The sequence below is a fragment of the Cajanus cajan genome, chromosome 6, assembly GCF_000230855.2.
Source record: "Cajanus cajan strain Asha chromosome 6, NIPB_CcT2T_4, whole genome shotgun sequence".
Classification (NCBI taxonomy): domain Eukaryota; kingdom Viridiplantae; phylum Streptophyta; class Magnoliopsida; order Fabales; family Fabaceae; genus Cajanus; species Cajanus cajan.
Genome location: NC_138522.1, coordinates 43,045,199 through 43,069,879, shown reverse-complemented (window position 1 = coordinate 43,069,879; position 24,681 = coordinate 43,045,199). Strand labels below are relative to the sequence as shown.

At 37.1% G+C, this 24,681-nt stretch overlaps 1 protein-coding gene across 6 annotated transcripts in view; it reads left to right on the top strand.

Moving 5' to 3' along the window:
* Nucleotides 1-1,076: 1,076 nt before the first annotated feature.
* Nucleotides 1,077-24,681, top strand: part of LOC109801880 (binding protein) — a 60,443-nt gene continuing 36,838 nt past the window's right edge. For 3 of the 6 annotated variants that reach the window (XM_020363035.3, XM_020363034.3, XM_020363031.3), the window contains exons 1-15: nucleotides 1,080-1,368; nucleotides 1,574-1,647; nucleotides 1,887-1,932; nucleotides 2,062-2,263; nucleotides 5,837-5,900; nucleotides 6,185-6,404; nucleotides 6,979-7,155; nucleotides 7,580-7,897; nucleotides 8,831-9,053; nucleotides 9,461-9,529; nucleotides 10,047-10,508; nucleotides 10,670-10,985; nucleotides 12,252-12,716; nucleotides 12,846-13,004; nucleotides 13,106-13,255. In XM_020363035.3, the coding sequence (XP_020218624.2) occupies nucleotides 2,145-2,263; nucleotides 5,837-5,900; nucleotides 6,185-6,404; nucleotides 6,979-7,155; nucleotides 7,580-7,897; nucleotides 8,831-9,053; nucleotides 9,461-9,529; nucleotides 10,047-10,508; nucleotides 10,670-10,985; nucleotides 12,252-12,716; nucleotides 12,846-13,004; nucleotides 13,106-13,255 (2,742 nt within the window). In that variant the 5' untranslated portion in view covers nucleotides 1,080-1,368; nucleotides 1,574-1,647; nucleotides 1,887-1,932; nucleotides 2,062-2,144. Of the gene's footprint in view, nucleotides 1,369-1,573; nucleotides 1,648-1,886; nucleotides 1,933-2,061; nucleotides 2,264-5,836; nucleotides 5,901-6,184; nucleotides 6,405-6,978; nucleotides 7,156-7,579; nucleotides 7,903-8,830; nucleotides 9,054-9,460; nucleotides 9,530-10,046; nucleotides 10,509-10,669; nucleotides 10,986-12,251; nucleotides 12,717-12,845; nucleotides 13,005-13,105; nucleotides 13,256-24,681 lie in introns of those variants that run through there. The other 3 variants (XM_029272092.2, XM_083077134.1, XM_020363037.3) reach the window with 3 other exon arrangements.

The window sequence follows — 24,681 nt, the reverse complement described above, 5'->3', positions numbered from 1 at the left end:
ATTTGTTTTTATAAAAGTGAAGTTTTAAATCATCTTGGATTAATATAAAATTTTGTATATATGATCTAAGAGTAATTTCAATCTAACGATTAGATTGACAAAATTCACATTAATATACATTTATTGAGTGGTATAATACTTAATAAAAGTTACACCGGTATAATTATAAACCCTCTCTCTCTCTATATATATAGGAGGTTATAATAATATCGGTATAACTTTTATTAAGTATTATATCGTTCAATAACTTTACATTGATTATGAATTTTGTAAATCTAACCGTTAGATTGAAAATTCACGTATCGGAATGAAATTCACGTATTAAAGAGAACATTATATACATTAACATTATCATCAAAGTTAAATTAAACATTTATCAAGAGAAAACCCTTGAACCATCTAAAAACTCACAAGACTTCTTAAATTTTCAAATTTTTTTAACAATAAATCACAAATTGCCACAACATATATTTCAACTAAATCAATAATAATTAATAAAATTGTAGTGTTATATAAAATAAATTATATATACAAATAAATATTATATTTGAATACATAAATCATAATTAAAATTTGTATGAAATAAATATTTTTAAATATATAAATTATATTTTAGATTTTAAATAAATAGTTTAAACATTAACTTTTAATTATAAATAATTATGTAAATAAAAACTAATTTAGATAACAAAATTAATTTTTTTAAAAAAACTTTTCATAAAAAAATCCTTAAAAAGGCTTTCATGAATATATTGAAACCATTTTGACCCGGTATTTTTTTTATAACTTTATTTGGATAATTGTTTTTCTTATTACTAATTCCTTTCGGTGAATAATCTTTTATATTTATAGTTAAATAGAATTTTAACATTGAATACTAACATATAATGCTATATTGGTGTAAACAAATATAATTATATATATATATATATATATATATATATATATATATATAAACGTAATATTAAATATTTTAAATTAAAAGATTGCTTAAATGCAGCTTCTCAGGGGAAATCGGTGTTAATTATTAGTATATATAATTTACTATCCGCAATTGATATATTTCCACGAGCTGTGTCAGTGTGGAAAATGAAAAGAACATGGAAAAGAAAAAAACCAGAAGGGCAACGTCGAAATTATACGTGTATTCGGGGTTTGCTTTTTAGTGCTTTCCTCTTTCTCACGCATTCATCATATATTCTTACAACGATGACACAATTTCGTTCCCGATGTTATTAAAGGAGCTCCGACCAATATCTTGCAACAAAGAAAAAAGGGGTTTATATTGAAGCTACCACAATCTCTATCTCCGATCTCAATTCTCAAACCCTAGAACTCTTGATTATTGATTTTTTTCGTACTATTCAGGTATATGTACTCCGTCTCGATTCTTGATTTCTTTTTTTATTTATTTTATCGATGTTCAATTGAGTATTTTCTGTTTTCAAGAATGGTGTGCGTCTTTTACATTGAATTCTTTAGATTCTTGAAATGTCAGAATCCAGTGCTAATTAGTGAGTGGAATGATCTTTGACGGAGCTAATTCAATTCTTTTGAATTTATCCATGATCAGTGAGCTGAAGAAGGGACGGTTGAAGTTAGAGTAAGAAATTTTTGCTGGTGATTTTCTCGCGTTCTTTTTGTTCAGTAAGTGTTTTTCACTTGTTTTATTCTGTCATCTGATTTTTGTCTCAAATTCTTGATTTCTTCTTCTTCTTCTTCTTTCTTTTCGATGTTCAATTGAGTATTTTCTGTTTTCAAGAATGGCGTGCGTCTTTTACATTGAATTCTTTAGATTCTTGAAATGTCAGAATCCAGTGTTAATTAGTGAGTGGAATGATCTTTGACGGAGCTAATTCAATTCTTTGGAATTTATGCATGATTAGTGAACTGAAGAAGGGACGGTCGAAGTTAGAGTGAGAAATTTTGCTGGTAATTTTCTCAAGTTCTTTTTGTTAAGCAAGTGTTTTTCACTTGTTTTATTCTGTCATCAGTAGTTATTGTGCAACACTCAACTAGATTGTGTAAACTCACTGCTGATTATTGGTTTCTTTGAGCTAGAAAATTAGTCTCACGAGAGTGATGGGTGGAACTGTTAATTGGTTCTTGAAGTCTCAACGCTGAGAAAATTTTGGTGAGGAAGGATGAATATCGTTAAGGGTGTTGCTGACCTTATCCGAAGAACCTCTACTGGGAATACCGGAGAATCTTCAAGCTTCCAAGGTCAAAAGTTCTCTCCTCCTGGGCCCAGGATTCGCTTTAGGTAACAATATATATATATATATATTTAATAAATTTTTAAATGGACTTTATTTGTGGTTTTGGTATCAAATAATAAAGCTCCATGTTTTTGTTATAATGTTTTTCAGTTATGTTGATGTGCAAAGCATGTTATTTCACCTGTATGTGGAAGAATCATAGGATATTATTGAGTGTCCTCAGAGTGTTTAGCAAGTTGCCAAGGCTGCCAGCCTTTTATAATTGAGTAGAGTTTTATCATATGTATGTTCTAGTGCATAAAGAATAAATTATGTCAGACAAACTCATTGGGGCTATAATATCATATTTTACTATTAGGGATTGCCATTAGCAGTTGTGGGCTTGCATGTGTCATCTATCTTGAAATTAGGGGTGTACGGATGTGAAGTTAAAGTGTAAATATTTTTATGGAACCTTTGTCCTCTAGCCAACAATGAGGTCACACATTGCTTTACTAAGATTAAGTGTACCAATACACTCCCTCTTGAAATTGGGAGTATATGGTTGTGAAATTAAGTGTAATTATTTTTATGGAACCTTTGTTCTCCAGCCAACAATGAGGACACACATTGCTTTGTTAAGACTATTATTTTGTTACTGCTTTATAAGACATGATCTGTTTAAATGATGAATATAATGTTACAATCTTGTTGAATACAATAGACGGAAGCCCATGTGTAGTGATTATTATCCTTTGGAATAATACTACTTTTGATGCTCTTGCCGTTTTTAAACTTTCTTGAATTCTGTCCTTGTATGACATGAACTGTTTGGGGAAGATGCTGATGAGACATCCTATTTTTCATGCGATTATTTATGAAGTGCCTTCCATGTTAGATCTTTGAAAGTTGAAAAAGTGCTTATATATATAATAAGCCTTCAACATCTTTTAATTTTTATATTCATGGTGAGAACATCCATGTTGCTTGTGGTCATAGAAGGAGCCCCATGTGTGGTGATTATTTTCCTTTGGGATAATACTACTCTTGATGGTCTTTTCCTTTTTGAAACTTTCTTGAATCCTGTCCCTGTATGGCATGATCTGTTTGGGGAAGATTCTGATGAGACATGCCCTATTTTTCAAGCTATTATTTGTGAAGTGCCTACCATGTTAGAGCTTTAAAAATTGAAAGAGTGCTTATATATATATCAGCCTTCAACATTTTTTATATCCATGGTGAGAACATCCATGTTGCTGGTGGTCATAAAAGAGATATTGTTACATGTACCATAGAAGGAACCCCATGTGTGGTGATTATTGTCCTTTGGGATAATACTACTCTTGATGGTCTTTTCCTTTTTTAAACTAGCTTGAATCCTGTCCCTGTATGACATGATCTGTTTGGGGAATATTCCGATGAGACATGCCTTATTTTTCAAGCTATTATTTGTGAAGTGCCTTCCATGTTAGAGCTTTGAAAGTTGAAAGAGTGCTTTTATATATAAGCCTTCAACATTTTTTACGTCCATGGTGAAAACATCCATATTGCTGGTGGTCATAAAAGAGATATTGTTACATGTACCATAGAAGGAACCCCATGTGTGGTGATTATTGTCCTTTGGAGTAATACTACTCTTGATAGTCTTTGCCTTTTCTAAACTTTCTTGAATCCTGTCCCTGTATGACATGATTTGTTTGGGGAAGATTCTGATGAGACATGTCCTATTTTTCATACGATTATTTGTAAAGTGCCTTCCATGTTAGAGCTTTGAAATTGAAAGACTGCTTATATATATAAGCCTTCAACATTTTTAATATTCATGGTGAGAAAATCCATGTTGGTGGTGATCATAGAAGGGATATTGTTAGATGTACTATAGAAAGAACCCCATCTGTGGTGATTATTGTCCTTTGGAATAATACTACTCTTGATGGTCTTTGCCTTTTTAAAACTTTCTGGAATCCTGTCCCTGTATGACATTATCTGTTTGGGGAAGATTCTGATGAGACATGCCCTATTTTTCATGTGATTATTTGTGAAGTGCCTTCCATGTTAGAGCTTTGAAAGTTGAAAGAGTGCTTGTATATAAGCCTTCAACTTTTTCTATATCCATGGTGAGAACATCCATGTTGCTAGTGGTCATATAAGAGATATTGTTAGATGCACCATAGAAGGAACCCCATGTGTAGTGATTATTGTCTTTTGGAGTAATACCACTCTTGATGGTCTTGCCTTTTTTAAACTATGTATGACATGTTCTGTTTGGGGAAGATGCTGATGAGACATGTCCTATTTTTCATGCGATTATTTGTGATGTGCCTTCCATGTTAAATCTTTGAAAGTTTGAAGAGTGCTTAATGCTTATATATATAAGCCTTCAACATTTTATAAATCCATGGTGAGAACATCCATGTTGCTGGTGGTCTTAGAAGAGATATTGTTACATGTACCATAGAAGGAACCCCATGTGTGGTGATTATTGTCCTTTGGGATAATACTACTCTTGATGGTGTTTGCCTTTTTTAAACTTTCTTGAATGCTGTCCCTGTATGAGATGATATGTTTGGGGAAGATTTTGATGAGACATGTCCTATTTTTCTTGCGATTATTTGTGAAGTGCCTACCATGTTAGAGCTTTGAAAGTTGAAAGAGTGCTTATATATAAGCCTTCAACATTTTTTATATTCATGGTGAGAACATCCATGTTGCTGGTGGTCATAGAAGAGATATTGTTAGATGTACCACAGAAGGAATCCCATGTGTGGTAATTATTGTCCTTTGGAATAATACTACTCTTGATGATCTTTCCTTTTTAAAGTTTCTTGAACCATGTCCCTGTATGACATGATCTGTTTGGGGAAGAGACTGATGAGACATGCCTTATTTTTCATGCTATTATTTGTGAAGTGCCTTCCATGTTAGAGCTTTGAAAGAGTAGTTATATCAATAAGCCTTGAACATTTTTTATATCTGTGGTGAGATTATCCATGTGTCTGGTGGTCATAGAAGAGATATTCTTAGATGCTGTAAGCTGTTAACAGTGCCATCAATTGCAAATTGTGGAAAATGGTGGAAAGCCAATAATCTGCTATTGTGAATTACTTTTCATGCAAATGTATATTTCTTAAGCACAAGATATGATGGCATTTATATTTTCTTAAACATTGACTGAAGTTTCCTGAGATATTTTTATGAGTGGTTGTTAAGGTGTGAAAGTATGATTGGGGGTCTGGTTGACAATAAAGTGGTTAAGAGCTAGTGGATTTTAAAATGAACCAGAACAAATCAAGACAAAAATTACGAAGGAACTAGGAATGCAGTTAGGCTGCCCAATCCCTTTGCATGTAAGAATTGGTTGTTCCTTCCAACAACCTTTACAGAGCACCAGAGAATCTAGCAGTAGTGCACTACAAACCTATACCAAAGCAAACTTTTGGGCAAGGTTACACCCTTAATGATGTGTGCATTTTGCTCTAGATTTTTGCCCCAAATAATAGCAAATTAAAAGAGGGAATTAGTGAGAACATAAAAGATGGATTTTTCAAGAGAACAAGCCACAAGAATTATTTGTTTTAACAATGTGACAATCACTTTTTCTTTTACCTGAGTTTTGTTTAATTATTGACCTTTTCCAGTGATGTTGGCGATGAGGCAATTGTAAATACTCTTTGGGAGCGATATGAGAAAGTTGATGATAAGGTATGATTGGATTTATACTTCTTGAATTTAATTTTCTGAAGCTTGATGAGCTTCACATGAACTATTTATTGAGAAATTCATATATACATTTAAGTCATGTGGATATGTTGTCTGTAGGCCACATTTATCAATCTATTATGAAAAATAAATTAACAGGCTTTCTTAGTTTGTGTTTATGCATTTGTTGAGAATGATGCTAAATGCATGCTTTCTGTCTTTCCCTCACAAACGTAGTTGTCTATTCAGTAAGTTTGCTTAATATGAGAATGACCTTAATGTTTTAGGTGGAGAAAAAGAGGCTGCTTCATGTTTTCGTCAAGCAATTTGTAATTGCCTACAACAATTGGGAACCTGTGAATTCAGGCATATTATTGGAATCTGCTTCCATTGAGAGTTTATCATCTGCTGATGATGTGGTTGTTGGCTGCTCAGCTGGACATCCTGTTGAAGTCATTCGGGTATTAATTGAAGAGGTTACACATTTAAGCTCACTAGTTACTGAGTGTAAGTTGCAAATCATTACCATCATCATCTTTATTATCTTCACCTTCTTCCCTCTTAAATCTTAAGTAACATACATTACAAGGAAGTCCAAATAAGTTTATGGATGCAATTAAAAGTAGAGGTGGGGACCATTTATATGTGAAAGAGATGCAAGAAGGTAGCACATATACTTGTTTTAATTTCTTCTATTGGTATCTCTTGGAATATGGTGTTAGGGCCTAATTCAATCCCAAAAAACCAACTTGTAAAGTGAGGACCGTCTGAGTTTTGTAAGCTTTATTTAAGTCATATATTTACTTCTTTAGTTGATGTTGGTCTAAACATCCACCCTTGAGGTTGCAATCAAGGCATTCCTTGAAGAGGCCACAACTAAGGCATGCCAGGGGTGACCGCAATTAAGGCCGTTTTCAACAGGATTGACTGTTTCTTTTACTCTAAAATTTTCATTTTTTTCTAAAATGAGTCACAGACTTCTTTCTTAGATTACAACATGTTGTTTAACCTAAAAATCAAGAAATGATAATCTTACATGTAATTTGCAGTAATTCATGTTTTCCTTTTCCCTTCTTTTCAGTGAATGCTAGCATGGGACAATCGCCAACAGAATTGTCTAGGGCTGCAGCAAAATTATTTATTACATCTGAAGGATTTCTGATTTTAGATGCACTGAAAATTATCACCCGTTCATTATATAATTGCAGAGTTTTTGGATACTATGGTGGAATTCAAAAACTTACAGCCTTGATGAAAGGTATAATTAATGCTATTTGACCAATGATTTTCTTCTTTTGTTGCTGATTTTGATTACTTCTGTGGATGTTGTTTGCTGAAAACTGTTATAAGTTTTAACTTAGATTATTGTAATCTGCATATTGTGTCTTTACAATCCTTTAGTATTTTCTTAGGTTGCTAAAGGTTTAGACATGTTGTTGACTGTTATAGCTTAACAAATGCTCATTGTTCTTTATTTTTATTTCAGTCTCACTTTAAAGGATACACTGTTATGCATTTTGTTCTAACAGGTTTTTATTTATGAACAAAATATGAAATCAATTCCAGAATTTTAATAGGACTTAATTTCAAGATCTTATTTTCCACTCTTAATATGCATTATATGCCTATGTTTTTAAAGTTTAACTTTGATGCCATGATTAGTTGCCTTTTGTTGTTTACAGGAGCTGTGGTCCAACTTAAAACTATAAGTGGTGCCTTTTCTGCCGATGAAAGTTTGTCTGACTCTGCTGTTGAGAAAATTAGGCTGCTCCAACAAATTCTTACATATGTTGTATCAATAATTTATAATTTCATCGATTTAGGTTCGAATACAGACAAAAAGGATGAGTTCTGCAGTCTTGTAGGCTTTATTTCGCACACTAATGCTCCAATAATCTCTTCAAGTAGTTCTAAGGTACTGTCTACTGAAGCAAGGTTACATTGGCGTCAGAAAGCAATTGTTTCTGTGATGGAAGCTGGTGGACTAAATTGGTTAGTAGGTAAGGTAGGCATCTGTTATTATATTGAGGTTATTAGGGATTTGTTGTTTATACTTACTGATTTTCTAATTTGGCAAAACTATGTGCACTAGGTAAATACAGGCCCTTGAACAATTAATTCAGCAAATGTATTTTTAAATGCTGGTTAAATAAATTAATCTTTAGGTTACTATAGTTCCACTAACTTACAAATAGGTCCCTATTATTGGGTTGCTATACAATTAATGCATATTTCTACCACTAATGCTGTTTATAATTACAAATAGTTTTAAAAGTTTTTACTTGTGTCCCTATTCTTGGGTTGCTATACAATTAATGCATATTTCTAACACTACTGCTGTTTATAATTATGACCATCTCTTGTATTTACCTCTTTTACTTATTGAAGCTTTCCCTCATATGCTTGCTCAGTATGTGTTCTTCACCGTTCTTCATTCTTTTCATGTGGTCTCTGTATATCTCTTGTTATTTAGCATTTTTGGAAATTGTTGGTTGCTGATTTCTCTGGACAAATTCTTGATTACTAGTTTTCATGTGAGGGCTTTTAAAGAGGCATCTTTGGCACATCACCAAGATTTGGCTTTTGGGATACACATGCCATTTTAATGGGTCCTCTCTTTTTTTTGAGTTGTTTTCTGGTTTTATTTGTTTTCATTATTCATCTTAACAGAGTTTTTCTTTCAAACTAAAATTTTTAAAAACTTATCTTGCCTACCCAAAGATGAGAGGTTGGGCTTCATTCTGCTGAGCCATACTTTTGTATCCACCAATCCTTTAATTGAATAGCACAACTACTGCTCTTTCTTTGGCCACCCTATGTTTATTGAATTTCATGGGATGTTCACAGTCCATGTGGACTAGATTTTGACTTATTTGATATTTTTTGTTCAATTATTATCAATTTTCTATTCACCAAAGTTAAATCTGTCACAGAGCTCTTACGTGTCATTAGAAGATTTAGCTTGAAAGAACTGTTGATGGATGATTCACTTCACTATTTGTGCCTGAAAATCCTTTCTTTGGCCTTATCTGCAAATCCCCGGGGGCAGAATCATTTTAAAAGTATTGGAGGGCTGGAAGTGCTGCTGGATGGTCTTGGATTTCCATTAAATTATGCAAAAACTCGCAATAATTTTGTTTTGGCTGATGGATTCAGGTATTGTTGGGTATTCTCAAGCCAGTTATTATTATTATTTATTTATTTTTGATTTAGTGCCAGTTATGATGTTTCTTTTAAGCTTGTTCTATCTGCATTTTTCTTTATTGAGGGATCAATGCATTTCTTGAAGATTGAGTTTGTGGGTTATAATTTTGTGACTAGCACCTGATGCTGGTGAACCTCCATATTTCATTCATCATAGTCTGATTTTGCTGTCTGATTTACAAATATTGTGGCCTTACCAGTCTTGTTATCTCTACTATTTTTTGGCTTCTATCAACCATGTAGGATAATGTATTTGGTATTTCTTTCTCTCCCCAGAGAATACTATATTATCTACATTGTTGTATATTATATAGCCTGTCTTGCATTCTTTTATAAATTGGTCTGCTTGTTTTTTGCAGGGATGATAAACCATTACAAAAAATCTTTCAACTTCATATTCTTGCTCTGGAGGTTTTGAGGGAGGCTGTGTATCCTTCCTAATTTGCTCATGTTGTGAATTTCAGAAGATTCCACTTTTCATTCAGCAAACATGGTCACTTTGATGAGTTCTTTGATGTTGTCAATTATATGCTAATTATATAAAAATGAAAACAATTTTTTTTTTTTTTTTATCAACAACATTGGCTATTGACATCCCAAAACATTTCATGTGTGTATTCAGTAGAGATATCTTTGCTTGTCATTCTTAGGTAATCCTCTGAATTTTTATTCCTGTGGGTGCGTATTGGAATGTTGTCCTTTCCTTTGTGCATTTCTTAGAATAGTGAATTTGGGCCTAACTCAATCCTACAAAACTAGCTTGTAAAGTGAGAGTTGTGTTATGCATATAAACCCTTTATTTGTCATATCTCTAGTCGATGGGGGACTTGGTTTTTTCTCAATAACATTTTTTCTTCTTTTCTTTTTAATACTGATTGCTACTTGAATCTGATTCAAATATAATGCCAACAGTTATTGATGCTTGAGACCTTGACATTGATACAGCTTTGGGAATATGAACAACTTGCAATTTCTTTGTGAAAATGGTAGGGTGCATAAATTTGCAAATAGTTTTTGTTCCCCAGCTTTTCTGCTTCAAGATTTGGGACAGGAGAAAGTTTTTGCTGGACTGCATGCTGTTGGTATGCCTGGTCTTGACATTCAAGAAAATGAGAGTTACACGAAACCTGATCCAGCAGTGGTTTCTGCTAGCCTTCCACCCAGTGCTTCTTTTTCTGATTTTTGGAACAATTATGTTGTTTTGCTGAGCAGAGGTCTCTGTTCATTTCTATTAGTTCCTGAGGATTCAAAATCTCCTGAAGTCCAAGTATCTTCTGGTCGGCTTGCATTGCCTGTATCGTTGGGATATTATGAGCTGTCAATCAAATGGGTCATGAGGGTTCTGTTTACAATATTTCCTTGCATCAAAACTTGCTCAAGTCAGAATGAGTTGCCTAGCTATTTAAGGTGAATTTTACCAACAGCTTGCAGTGTCTTTCCTTGTGATTTATTGAAAATCTAATTAACTTTCAGAAACAGTGTGGCAATGTATTGTTGTTAATATGCTTAGTAGGACCTTCGTGTATTGAACTAATTTTTTATATGCTATTTTTCTTTCCATGTTGCAGGGTCTTTGTATCAACTCTACAGAACACAGTTCTTAATGCATTTAGAAATCTTCTTTCTTCTTCTCCCATGTCACTTGAAATTTTTCATGAAGAGGGGGTATGGGATCTTATATTTTCAGAAAATTTCTTTTATTTTGAATCAGGTTCAGTTGAATCTGTTGGACAGATATTTGCATGCAATGAGAAGTCTGAAATATCATCTGCTTCAAAAGGCACTGGTAATACAGCAGAAGTTAATGGGATAAATAGTCTACAGATGGAAATAATATCATTTGTTGAATTTGCTGCAACTTGCAATGGAAACACACAGAACTTGGTTGGTTCTTTTATTTCCCTCTCCTTGCATATTTTAGAATTTGCTTGATTTTATATTCATATTTATGTATTACAATTATATATCTCTAAATTTTTGGATTTTTTTTATGTCTATTTAGGTTCTCTGTTTGCTTTAACTTGATAAAAAATACTTATGGGGGAAGAAAAAAAGGTCAAATGAATTGAGCTCAATTAATTAGCTAAAATCAACTTATGCGCTTAATTTCGTGGAAGTTAGATGTAAAAGTTAATACATAAGTTGATTTTAGCTTACTGAAGAAACTCATTTCATTTTACCTTGCTTTCTTCTCCTATAAGTACTTTTGGAAATGTTTATTACAAGGTCTTACAGCAGGTGCATATTCTGTTTCCCATTCTAATGATACAAGATGTCAACCAAATCAATAATGTGAAGTACCATGTGTAATTAGGCTCAACTGTGGCATTAATGCCTATTATAAGCACTTCTTGTTCATGACTCTAATATCACAAGGTTGTCATGGGATTACTTGAGATTCATGGGTTTAATACTTACGTGTCCGGTAAGGTTTACTGACATGAAGTGGAAGTTTCATCTGAGTTTGTTTTAGTTAGACTTTGCCCATAATAATCAGTAGAGGTAATGATATCGCTTTACATTAGAACAGTGATTTTTTCTGATCAGATCATTTTAAGTGACACAATAACTGCATTCCTGAAACTAGATTTTATTATGTCACTTATGTTGGATATTTGTTTTAAATTATATGCACTACCTGTCTGTTAATTGGCATTATCCATTATTATTTTGCTGAACTTAAGGGGCTTTATGGAAACTCATGAAGTTTTTTCATGCCAAGTAATTATAGTTTTTGGGAATCATGAATCCCAGGAATTATGATTCCTAGGAATGACTAAAGTTTGTTTGTTTGGTAATAAATTTTCTTGGGAATATTCATGTGTTGCTTGGGAATCAAAGATTTTTACTGCAGTAAAACTTTTTTTAACCCGGGAAAGTTAGATTTTCACCTCCCTTGTAGGTACAATGTTGTGGGAAACTATCCTAACTTCTGATTCATGGGAAATTAAAATATTTTCGTGTACCTAACATTCTGAAAGAGTTCTGATGTGTATATCGATTAGCATGCCTGTGTTATTTATTCATGATCTTAATTTCATTATTATATATTTTTTTAAATTCTTTTTAATACTTGTGGCCATGCATTGTATAAGTCAAATCAATTATTTGACAGTTCTCTTAAGTATTTCTACCTTGTTTCAATTACAGACAGAATTGTCTGCTTTGCTGGATGCCCTTGAACATTCTGCTTGTAATCCTGAAATTGCACGTGTTCTTGTGGGGAGTTTGGTTCGTATCTTGCAGCTTTCCCCAGAGAGAACAATTGCTTCCTTTAAGACTTTGAGTGCAGTTTCTCGGGTTCTACAAGTTGCCTGTGTTCAAGCACAAGAGTCTAGAAGATCGGGCAGCATGGAGCCCTCCAATGAGAATAGTGGCATGAAAGCATCAGTATCAGTGCAAGATCAACGCACATGCTATTCACCTGAGACTATTCAAAGTTGTTTTGATTGCATGAAAATGTGCATGGAGTTTTTTGCCAAGTTTTTAGCAGCAGCTGAAGATACTAGGAGTTTGATATTGCATAATTTTACATGCATTGATTGCTTGTTTGATTTATTTTGGGTGGAAGGCTTGAGAGATGATGTGCTTAGACACATACTTGATCTCATGAAGGTATTCTTCATGTGCCATTTTCTTGAATTTGACTTGTGTTATAATGTAACTTGGTAAATGATTTAGCAGGTCATAATTATTATGTAAATATTATGTTACCAATTTTTAACTTGACTAATTTTTCCCCAGATTATGCCATTCTCTGAGGAAGATAAAAAAGCAAGGTTGCAGATGTGCTCTAAGTATTTAGAAATGTTTACTCAATTAAAAGAACGGGAGAAAAATTTTGTTGATCTATCTATTGATTTATTGGTTGGAATGAGAGATATGCTCCAGGCTAACCAAGCAGTATGTGTCCAATATTGATTTATTTCTTTATTTGATTAAATATCTTCAAATGCATTTGACAGTTTAACTGAAGGGTTGCCTTTGATGCTTTATTTCTTCAGTACTATCAAACTCTATTTCGGGGTGGGGAATGCTTTTTGCATGTTGTATCATTACTGAACAACAACCTTGATGAGGCAAACGGGGAGAAATTGATTTTGAATGTACTCCAAACACTTACTTGTCTGCTTGCAAGTAATGATACCTCAAAGGTATTTGTCTTTCTTTATGACTTCCCCCCACTATTTTCTCTCCTAATGCTGTAATACTTGTTGCTGTTACTACCTTCTTTTTTAGATGTTTTGTTTTGATTAATTCATATTTGTAAATTGTATCTTACTGTTTTTTCATATGGTCCGAAATTCTTTCTTTTGTTGTCTTTTAGCTGTTTTTTAATTGTTGCAAACCAATTATGGCAAAAGCTTAAGTTGCAGGGTTAAGACACATCAATAATGTTATTTCTCTATCACCCCTTACACAAGAGCCCTATGGGCTTAAGGCATGGGCAATGCACTTACCCATTTTTATCATATACTAAAAATCTGTTTTTATTTATATGAATAAGATAGGCAAGGATACAATAGAGTCACCAGTGTCGGAGCTTCACCTTGCTGCTCCCTTATAGGCCATTGTGTCATGCTGGCCATTGTGACCGGAGTGGCACATTTTACGACCAAAATCTCGGAAAATCATGGCGATTTTGTGGGCTTGGTGACCACTCCTCCATCTGTATTTTGTTGGACAGCCTATGTTCAATATATTTTCTGCATCTTCCACATGCTGAAATAGTTGGTTGAGGAGGAGGTGGGGTGGCTGATGGGTTTTTCTTTTTCTTGGTGATAGGGGGTGGACAGGCTGATAGAAGGGGCTAGGCTGGTGGCTTATGAAACTAGTAAGAGGCTAGGTTTCTTGTTGAGAAAGTTTTGACCCCAAACAATCTTATAATTGGTGATTTTTATTTAATTATTAATCATATAATATACTATTATGATACTATATATAAAGTACTCTAAGGTTTAATTTTAAAAAAATATAAAATATTAATACATTAATATATAAATAGAAAATGAAATAATGAAATAGAATAATATAGTTATAAGTAATATATTTATATAATAATAAGTAGAAATAATAAAGTCTCGAATCATGAGTATGAGTTGGAAGGAGTAGGATTCATCATCGGGTCGGAGGATGGAATAGGAAGAACCTATTGAATGGACACAAGATTGTATAAGAGAAGCGATTCTCAGAAGAAGAATATTATTGATTATTATCACACACTCAATACATGAGAGATGTATCCGTATATATACTTGACTGACTTAACTAACCCAAGTAGTCTAACTAACTAACCTAAAGATATAAGCTGAAATACAATCAGAAAAATATATTTGAAATACACAGAAATAAGATAATAAAATAAAAGTATTTATTATTCTATTCTTTTCTCTAATACACCCCCCACAAGCTCAAGGAGGATGAAGCAAAGTGGATGGATCAGCAACATTGAGCTTGGAGCGAAGAAGAAGAAACCGCTTAGGAGATAGAGCCTTTGTCAGAACATCGGCAAACTGATGTTGGGCAGGTATATGTGATACAACAAGAGACTTGTTGAGCACTTTTTCACGAACAAAGAAGATATCAAGTTCCATATGCTTGGATCTTGCATGTAAAACTGGGTTGTGTGAGAGTGCAACAGTGCTTTGATTGTCACAGAGTACAGTAGGAGTGTTTAGAGGAACAGTTAATTCCTTTAGCAGTGACTGAATCCATAAAACTTCAGTTACAGCTTGAGCTAAGGCTCTGTATTCAGCTTCAGTGCTGGATCTGGCAACAAGTAGTTGTTTCTTGGACCACCAAGACACAAGATTAGGACCAAGATAGATGCATGCTGCTGAAGTGGATCTTCTGTCATTTGGATCAGATGCCCAGTCAGCATCAGTGAAGGCAGTAAGATTGAAGGGAGCAGTGTGCTTGGCAGGCGAGAAAACAAGTCCATGATTGACAGTGCCTTTGAGATAGCGAAGAATACGTTTGACAACTTTCCAATGTTCTTCCATGGGAGAACACATGAACTGACTTACCTTGTTGACACTGAAGGCAATTTCAGGCCGCGTGATTGTGGCATATTGAAGTGCACCAACGACGGACCTGTACAGCGTAGGGTCATCAAATAGAGTACCATCTTTAGCAAGCTGTTGGCCACCAATCATAGGAGTAGAGATGCCTTTTGCATCTTCCATTTTGACCTTAGTGAGGAGATCAGTGATATATTTATCTTGGGAGAGTAGTAACTGTCCGTGAGGAAGAGACTTAACTTCAATGCCTAAGAAGTAGTCCAGAGTGCCAAGGTCTTTAAGAGAAAAAATAGCATTGAGTTGAGTGACAAATTTTTGTATCAGGGAGGAGGAGTTGCCAGTAAGAATGATATCATCAACATAGACAAGCATGAACACAGTGACATTGGAGATGGAGAAAGTGAAGAGGCTAGGGTCACACTTGCTTTTGCTGAAGCCAAGCGTGAGTAGGACAGATGTGAGTTTGTCAAACCAGGCACGAGGAGCCTGTTTGAGACCATAGAGAGATTTATGTAATTTACAAACAAGACTTTTATTTGCAGAGTCAATAAAGCCTGGAGGTTGAGACATATAGATGTCCTCTTCAAGCATGCCATTGAGAAAGGCATTATTGATATCAAGCTGTCTAAGAGGCCACTGAAAGGAGACAGCAAGGGAAAGAACAATGCGAATTGTGACAGGTTTGACAACAGGAGAAAAGGTTTCAGAAAAATCCAAACCGGGTTGTTGATGGAAGCCTTTTGCAACTAGTCGAGCTTTGTATTTATTTATGGAGCCATCAGGGTTCTCCTTTACACGAAAAACCCATTTGCAGCCAATGGGCTTTCGGCCAGGAGGAAGAGTGGTTAATGTCCAGGTGTGATTGTTATGGAGGGCGGTGATTTCAGTTTGCATGGCAGCAAGCCAATGAGGGTCAGCTAGAGCAGTTTTGACGGTCTTGGGCACAACATGAGAAAGAAGAAGTGTGGGGTTGAGTCTAGGCTGCACAATACCATTTTTGGAACGCGTGGTCATGGGATGAAGATTAAGGGGTCTGGCAGTTTCAGAAATTGAACCAGAGGCAGCAGAGATGTTGGGTGATGAATTGAAGGAGGAAAGTTGAGAATCAGCAGGCGCAGGCTGAGAGTGTAAGAAATCAGGATCTGAGTGAGTAGAGCTCTCAGGTGAGTTGAATTGAGAAGGGGAATGGATAAGAGATGGAATGTTGGACACAGAGGTGGCTGGAGTAGACGAGACAGACTTGGAGACAAAGAGATCCTGGTAGGGAAACCTGCTTTCATTAAATACTACATCTTTGCTGATGTAGATGCGACCAGATTTACTAAGACATTTGTAGCCTTTGTGAGTAGGAGAATACCCCAAGAAGAGACATTCCTCAGACCGAGGTTGAATCTTATGCTGATTATAGGGTCTAAGTAATGGAAAACAAGAGCAGCCAAAAATTTTAAGGAATTGATAATCAGGTTCTTTGTGATGAATAAGGTGGTAGGGTGACTGATGACCAATAGAGGAGGAAGGGAGCCTGTTTATGAGATAAACAGCAGTCAAAAAGGCATGATCCCAGAATTTGAGTGGCAATGAAGCATGATGAAGCATGGCTAGCCCCAGTTCAATGATGTGCCGATGGCGCCTTTCAACCATGCCATTTTGGTGATGAGTGTATGGACATGTAAGGCGATGAACGATGCCTTCTTGTTGTAAAAATGGGAGTAAGGGACGAAATTCACCCCCACCATCAGTTTGAACAGCCTTGAGTGGAGCTTGAAACTGTTTTTCAGCAAGTGCCTTGAAGTTGAGGAAATGAGAGAAAACATCTGATTTCCGGTGAAGAAGATAAATCCATACATATCTAGTGCAAGCATCAACACACGTCAAAAAATACGAGTAACCACAACTGGAATCTAATGATGCAGGTCCCCAGACATCAAGGAAAACAAGTTCAAGCGGTTTAGAATAAACAGTAGTAGAGGTTTTAGAGGGAAGTTTATGAGCTTTTGCCACACAACATGAATCACAAAAATTGGACATTTTATTAACGTGAGGAATACGAATGTTACACAATTGTAAAGCTTTGATTAGTGCATCATGATGAGGATGCCCTAATCGTAAATGCCATTGTTTGTAAGTATTTGAAACAGCAATATTACATTGTTCAGAAACGAATACACAAGGTACAGAATTAAGAACAGTAAGTTGCTTGAGATTGTCATCAGATTTGGAATTAGTCTTTGCAAAAACTGGATGAAAATGATAGAGACCATCTTCACCAAGCTTGCCCTCAAGAAGAGTCTCGTTCAAATCCTGTGATTTGACAAAGCAGGAATGAGGGTAGAAAACAAAATAGACATTGTTATCTTTGGCAAATTTAGAGACACTAATCAGATTTTTTGTCAAAGTAGGGACAAGTAAGAGATTTTTAAGACATAGAACAGTGGAAGGTTTGAGTGGGGACCGAAACATATTAGAACCAATTGCAGTAATAGAGGTACCTTGACCATTGGCCATGGCAATATGCTCAGTTCCGGTAAACTGAGCACTCTGAAGCAGGTGTTGAGGATCCGGGGTGGCATGATGAGATGCACCAGAGTCAGGGATCCAGGCTGTGGTAGTATTCAGGGTTGGCGCAGCTCTTGGAGCAGAGGAGGAAGCACCAGAATAGCCTTGCTGAGTGGGAAAGGTAAAGCCAGGTGGTGGCATATAAGAAGGAGGTCCAAGGGGACCACCAACGGTGTAGGGAGGCAGCGAGGCGTGACTTGAGAAACCAGGCATGTTTGTGACGCCAAACTGTGGAGCAGCACCAGAACGAGGAGGATAAGCAGGACTTGAGCCAAAAGTAGGATAAGGAGTAAGCACAGGAGTGAATCTCTGATAACACGTGGAGGCTTCGTGTCCACGTTTGTGACAAATTTGGCATTGAACTTGAGAATTGCGGTTTCTGCCACCACGACGACCGCGACTACCTTCTCGGGTCTGAGTAGGGAAATTCTGGAACGCGTTGGTTTGGGAATGAGACATCTGAGGAACACTTGAGGAAGGCTAGATTGGCATTGTGGGACACTTGAGGAACAGGAACAGATTGGGCGAGATTAATTGTGGTGGGTTCTTGAAGGATAGTGGTTTTTGCTTGGTCAAGGCGAGCTTCTTGAGCAAGAATGACATTCTCAAGTTCTGCAGGAGAGAAGGTATCATCCCTGCTGGCAAAGGCAGTGACGGCAGAAATTAACGAGTCATATTCAGGAGGAAGGCCACCAATAATACACTCAGCATGCTCACGGGAAGAAACAGGGCTACCAATTGAAGCAAGCATTTCAATGATGGTACTGATGCGAAGAAGATAGTCAGAACACGATCGAGTGCCTTTCTTGATTGTACGAAGTTCAAGACGCAGTTGAGCAGCCTTGACCTTAGTGAGCGAGTGAAAATGCTGAAAGACAAGATCCCAAATTTGGTAGGAATGCCGACAGGAAACCACGCGAGCCTGAATAGACTCGGAAAGCGTCGAGAGCAACCAAGAAAAAAGCAATGAGTCTTTGCGGTCCCAGACCGTATACTCAGGGTTGATGGTGTTGGATTCACGATCGTCAGCGGTTAAAAACTTGAGTGGAATTTTTGGATTGACGACAAAGCGTTCGAGATCATGAGCTCGAATTACAGCAGTGACCTGTTGTTGCCAGGTCATGAAATTTCGGTCGTCCAATTTGCACGTGACAGACTGAGAGAAGGTGTGCGAAACAGAATGATCAGAGAGCGAAGCAGAAGAAGCCATTGGATCAGGGAAGGTAAGAGTTGATACTCCAGCAAGGACGCAAGAATCAAGCAAGAATCAGCAAGAAAGAGATTCGTCAATTGCGCACGGAAAAGATCGCGCGAACAGCAGCGAGAGATTGGCGCGAACAGCAGCGAGAGATTTGCGCACAAGAGCACAAACAATAGTGAACGACGGCGGCGCGAGTGGACAGGAAGAGGCGCGCCAATTGCGCGAACAGCACAGAGAGATTGCGCGCAAGAACGCAAGCAACACGACGGTGGGCAGCGTGAGGCAGAGAAACGAATCGAACGGGCTTACGATGATACCATATAAGAGAAGCGATTCTCAGAAGAAGAATATTATTGATTATTATCACACACTCAATACATGAGAGATGTATCCGTATATATACTTGACTGACTTAACTAACCCAAGTAGTCTAACTAACTAACCTAAAGATATAAGCTGAAATACAATCAGAAAAATATATTTGAAATACACAGAAATAAGATAATAAAATAAAAGTATTTATTATTCTATTCTTTTCTCTAATAGATTGTTCATGGAGGATGAGAAAAAAGGTGTGTCTTCAAAGAAGGTAACATCAATAGACATATAATACTTTGGTAGTTGGAGAATAATATTTGTATTCTTTTTGAAGTTGAGAATATCCTAGAAAAACACGTTTAGTAGCCTTTGCAAAAAGTTTGTCTAAACCCGGAGAGACATTATGAACAAAGCAAGTATAGCTAAACACTTGAGGAGAGACATGAAATAATGGGTCATTTGGAAAAATGATAGAATGAAGAATCTTATTTTCAAGGGAGGAAGAGGGCATTCTATTTATTAAAAAAATAGGTAGTAAGGACTGCATCTCCCCCCCCCCCCCCCAAAATGATGTACAGGAACATTCATATTTAACATTAGGGAGTGTGCAGTTTCAATGAGATGTCTATTCTTCCTCTTTGCTATGCCATTTGTTGTGGTGCATGAGGACATGTGGATTGATGTAAAATACCTTGTGAAGATAAAAAAGAAGAAAGCTCAAAAGAGAAATATTCTTTAGCATTGTCACTTCTGAATATTTTAATCATCTTCCCAAATTGGTTCTTATAAGAGAAAGAATTGAAAGAAGATTTCTAAAGTTCAATATTATTGAATGAGAGTAAAAATGATAAAAGTAGTACACGAGAGGTATCACTTACATATATATAAGCCTAACAGACTTAACTAACTCGAGTAAGTCAACAACAAGTCTAACTAACCTAAACTGTTAGCAAATACAAGCAGAAAATTATATTTGAATACATGTAAATAATACAACAAATAAAAGGATTTATTATTCTATTCTCTTCTCTAATACACCCCCTACAAGCTTAAGGGGGATGAAACTAGGTAGATGGATCAACAACATTGAGCTTGGAGCGAAGAAGCAGAAATCTCTTGGGAGACAGGGCCTTGGTTAGAACATCCGCAAATTGATGTTGAGCAGGAATATGCGAGACAATGAGGGACTTGTTAAACACTTTTTCTCGAACAAAGAAACTATCAAGCTCCATATGCTTAGATCGTGAATGTAAAACAAGATTGTGCGAGAGTGCAACAGTACTCTGATTATCACACAGTACAGTAGGAATATTTAAAGGAACTTTTAATTCCTTCAGAAGTGACTGAATCCACAAGACTTCAGTTACTGCTTGAGCCAAAGCTCTGTATTCAGCCTCAGTGCTGAATTTGGCAACAAGCAACTGTTTCTTGGACCACCAAGACACAAGATTAGGACCAAGATAGAGACATGCCGCTGAAGTGGATCTTCGATCATTCGGATCAGATGCCCAGTCAGCATCAGTAAATGCAGTGAGATTGAAGGGAGCAGTGTGCTTTGCAGGCGAGAACACAAGGCCATGACCAACAGTTCCTTTTAGGTATCTAAGAATTCGTTTTACAACTTTCCAATGCTCTTCCATGGGAGAGCACATAAACTGGCTTACCTTGTTAACGCTGAAGGCAATTTCAGGTCGCGTAATTGTAGCTTACGGCAATGCACCAACTACGGACCTATACAACGTAGGATCATCAAATAGAGTACCTTCTTTAGCAAGCTGCTGACCGCCAATCATAGGAGTGGAGATGCTTTTGGAGTCTTCCATTTTGACCTTAGTAAGAAGGTCAGTAATATACTTGTCTTGGGAAAGGAGCAACTTTCCTTGAGAAAGAGACTTGACTTCAATACCTAAGAAGTAGTCCAAAGTACCAAGATCTTTAAGAGAAAAAATAGCATTCAGTTGGGTAACAAATTTTTGCAGCAAGGATGGAGAATTTCCAGTGAGAATGATGTCGTCTACATAGACAAGCATGAAAACAGTGGCAGCTGAGGTGGAGAAGATAAACAAGCTGGGATCACACTTGCTTTTGCTGAAACCAAGCTTGAGTAAACAGACGTAAGTTTGTCAAACCAGGCTCGAGGAGCCTGTTTTAGGCCATAAAGAGATTTATGCAACTTACAGACAAGATGTTTATTGGCAGAATCTACAAAGCCAGGAGGCTGAGACATGTAAATGTCCTCTTCAAGCATGCCATTGAGGAAGGCATTGTTAATGTCAAGCTGTCGAAGAGACCACCGAAAGGATACAGTAAGAGAAAGAACAATACGAATGGTGATAGGATTTACAACAGGAGAAAAGGTTTCAGAAAAATCCAAACCAGGTAGTTGATGAAAGCCTTTGGCAACTAGCCGAGCCTTATATTTATTGATGGAACCATCAGGATTCTCCTTGACACGAAAAACCCATTTGCAGCCAATCGGTTTTCTGCCAGGAGGTAGGGTAGTTAAGCTCCAGGTGTTGTTGGTATGTAAGGCTGTGATTTTAGCTTGCATGGCAGCAAGCCAATTAGGATCAGCTAAAGCAGTTTTGACTGTCTTAGGCACAACATGCGAAAGAAGAAGTGTGGGGTTTTGTCTGGGTTGAACAATACCATTTTTTGAGCGTGTAAGCATTGGGTGAACATTGAGAGGTCTGGCTGGTTCTGAAGCTTCAGCCGAGGCAGCAGAGATAGAGGAGGAATTGTGTGATGTGATAGGTGTAGGGAGTTGAGAATCAGTAGATGCAGATTGAGAGTATGAGAGACCATCATCTGAAGAAGCAGGGCTCTCAGGTAGAGCAGGTTGAGGCGGGTTAAGGGAGGAAAAATTGGGAGGATTGATAAGGGATGGAATGGTAGAGACAGAAGTGCCAGGGGCAGATGAGGTAGATTTGGAGACAAAAAGATCCTTGTAGGGAAATCTTTCTTCATTAAACACTACATCTTTGCTTATATAGATACGACCAGACTTGCTTAAGCATTTGTAGCCTTTGTGAGTAGGAGAGTAGCCTAAGAAGAGACACTCCTCTGACCGAGGTTGAATTTTGTGCTAGTTGTAGGGTCTGAGTAATGGAAAACAGGAGCAGCCAAAGATTTTTAGAAACTGATAGTCAGGTTCTTTATGATGGATGAGTTTGTAGGGTGAATTGTGATCAATAGATGAAGAGGGGAGCCGATTAATGAGGTAAACAGCAGTCAGAAATGCATGGTCCCAGAACTTGAGGGGTAACGAAGCATGATGAAGCATGGCCAAGCCCAGTTCAACAATATGGCGATGGCGCCTTTCAACCATGCCATTTTGATGATGAGTATACGGACATGTAAGTCGATGCATTATGCCTTCTTGTTGCAAAAACGGAACTAAGGAATGAAACTCACCACCACCATTAGTTTGAACCGCCTTAAGTGGAGTTTGAAATTGTTTTTCAGCAAGTGCTTTGAAATTCAGAAAGTGAGAGAGAACGTCGGACTTTCGATGAAGAAGATAAATCCATACATATCTAGTGCAAGCATCGACACACGTTAAAAAGTACAAATAGCCACAACTGGAATCTAATGATGCAGGTCCCCAAACATCAAGAAAAACAAGTTCAAGAGGTTTGGAATAAACAGTGGTAGAAGGTTTAGAGGGAAGTTTATGGGATTTGGCCACACAATATGAATCACAAAAATTGGAAATTTTATTAATATGAGGAATGCGAATGTTACACAATTGTAGAGCTTTGATTAGTGCATCATGATGAGGATGCCCTAATCGTAAATGCCACTGTTTGTAAGTATTGGAAACACCATTTTTACATTGTTCAGAAAGAAAAATACACGGTGCAGATTTAGGAAAATGCTTGGGTATGCCGCCAGAGTGGGAGTTATTCTTTTCAAGAATTGGCTGAAAATGATAGAGACCATCTTCACCAAGCTTGCCCTCAAGAATAGTCTCGTTCAAATCCTGTGATTTGACAAAACATGAATGAGGATAGAACACAAAGTAGACATTATTGTCTTTGGCAAATTTAGAGACACTGATCAGATTTTTTGTTAAAGTAGGAACAAGTAATAGATCTTTAAGATAGAAAACTGTGGAAGGATGAAGGGGGGACCTAAACACATTAGAGCCAATTGAAGCAATAGATGTACCTTGGCCATTGGCCATAGCAATGTGCTCATTTCCTGTAAACTGCACTTTGAAGGAGATGTTGAGGATCCGGAGTTGCATGGTGAGACGCACCAGAATCTGGAATCCAAACTGTGGCAGTGTTCAGAATGGGCGCCGCACTTGGAGTAGAGGAAGTGGAACCAGAGTAGCCTTGCTGAGTAGGTTGTGATATGAGAAGATGGAATCCAGGCGGTGAAGGATAGAAGCCAGAGGGAGTAGACCCAAAGGAGCCACCCAAGGTGAGGGGAGGCCATGAAGGTTGACCAGAGAGACCAAGCATGTTTGCAGTGCCAAACTGTGGAACAGTGCCAGTTCGAGGAGGATAGACAGAACCAGAGCCAAAGGTAGGGTAAGAAGCAAGCATTGGAGTGAAGCGCTGATAACACGTGGAAGCTTCATGACCACGTTTGTGACAAATTTGACACTGAACCGGAGAACCACGATTCCTACCACCACGACAACCACGACCACCATCTTTGTTCTGAGCAGGAAAATTCTGAAGCGTGTTAGACTGAGGGTGAGCCAGCTGAGGTTGTTGAAAGGCTAAGTTGGCGTTTGGAGTCACTTGAGGAACAGGAACAGTCTGGGCAAGATTGATTGTTACAGGTTCTTGAAGAGCAGCGATTTTGGCTTGGTCAAGTCGGGCCTCTTGAGCAAGAATTACGTGCTCAAGTTCTGCAGGGAAAAAGGTGTCATCCCTGCTAGCAAAGGCAGTAACAGTGGAGATCAGCGAGTCATACTCAGGTGGCAGACCACCAATGATGCATTCAGCATGCTCACGAGATGAAACAGGATTACCAATCGAGGTCAGCATTTCAATGATAGTGCTAATGCGGAGTAAGTATTCAGAGCACGATCGTGTCCCTTTCTTGATCGTGCGGAGTTCAAGACGCAGTTGAGCAGCTTTAACCTTGGTGAGAGAGTGAAAGTGTTGAAAAACAAGATCCCAAATCTGATAGGAGTGCCGACAAGAGACGACACGAGCCTGAATGGATTCAGAGAGGGTTGAAAGCAGCCAAGAAAAGAGCAGAGAGTCCTTGCGGTCCCAGATAGTATACTCAGGATTGACATTGTTGGAGTCACGATCTTCAGCAGTCAAGAACTTGAGCGGAATTTTTGGATTAACCACGAAACGTTCGAGGTCATGAGCGCGAATCACAGCAGTGACCTGTTGTTGCCAGGTCATGAAATTTCTGTCATCCAATTTGCATGTAACAGATTGGGAAAAGGTGTGCGATGCGGAATGATTAGAGGAAGCAGAAGCAGAAGCCATTGGATCAACGGAAGCAAGAAACA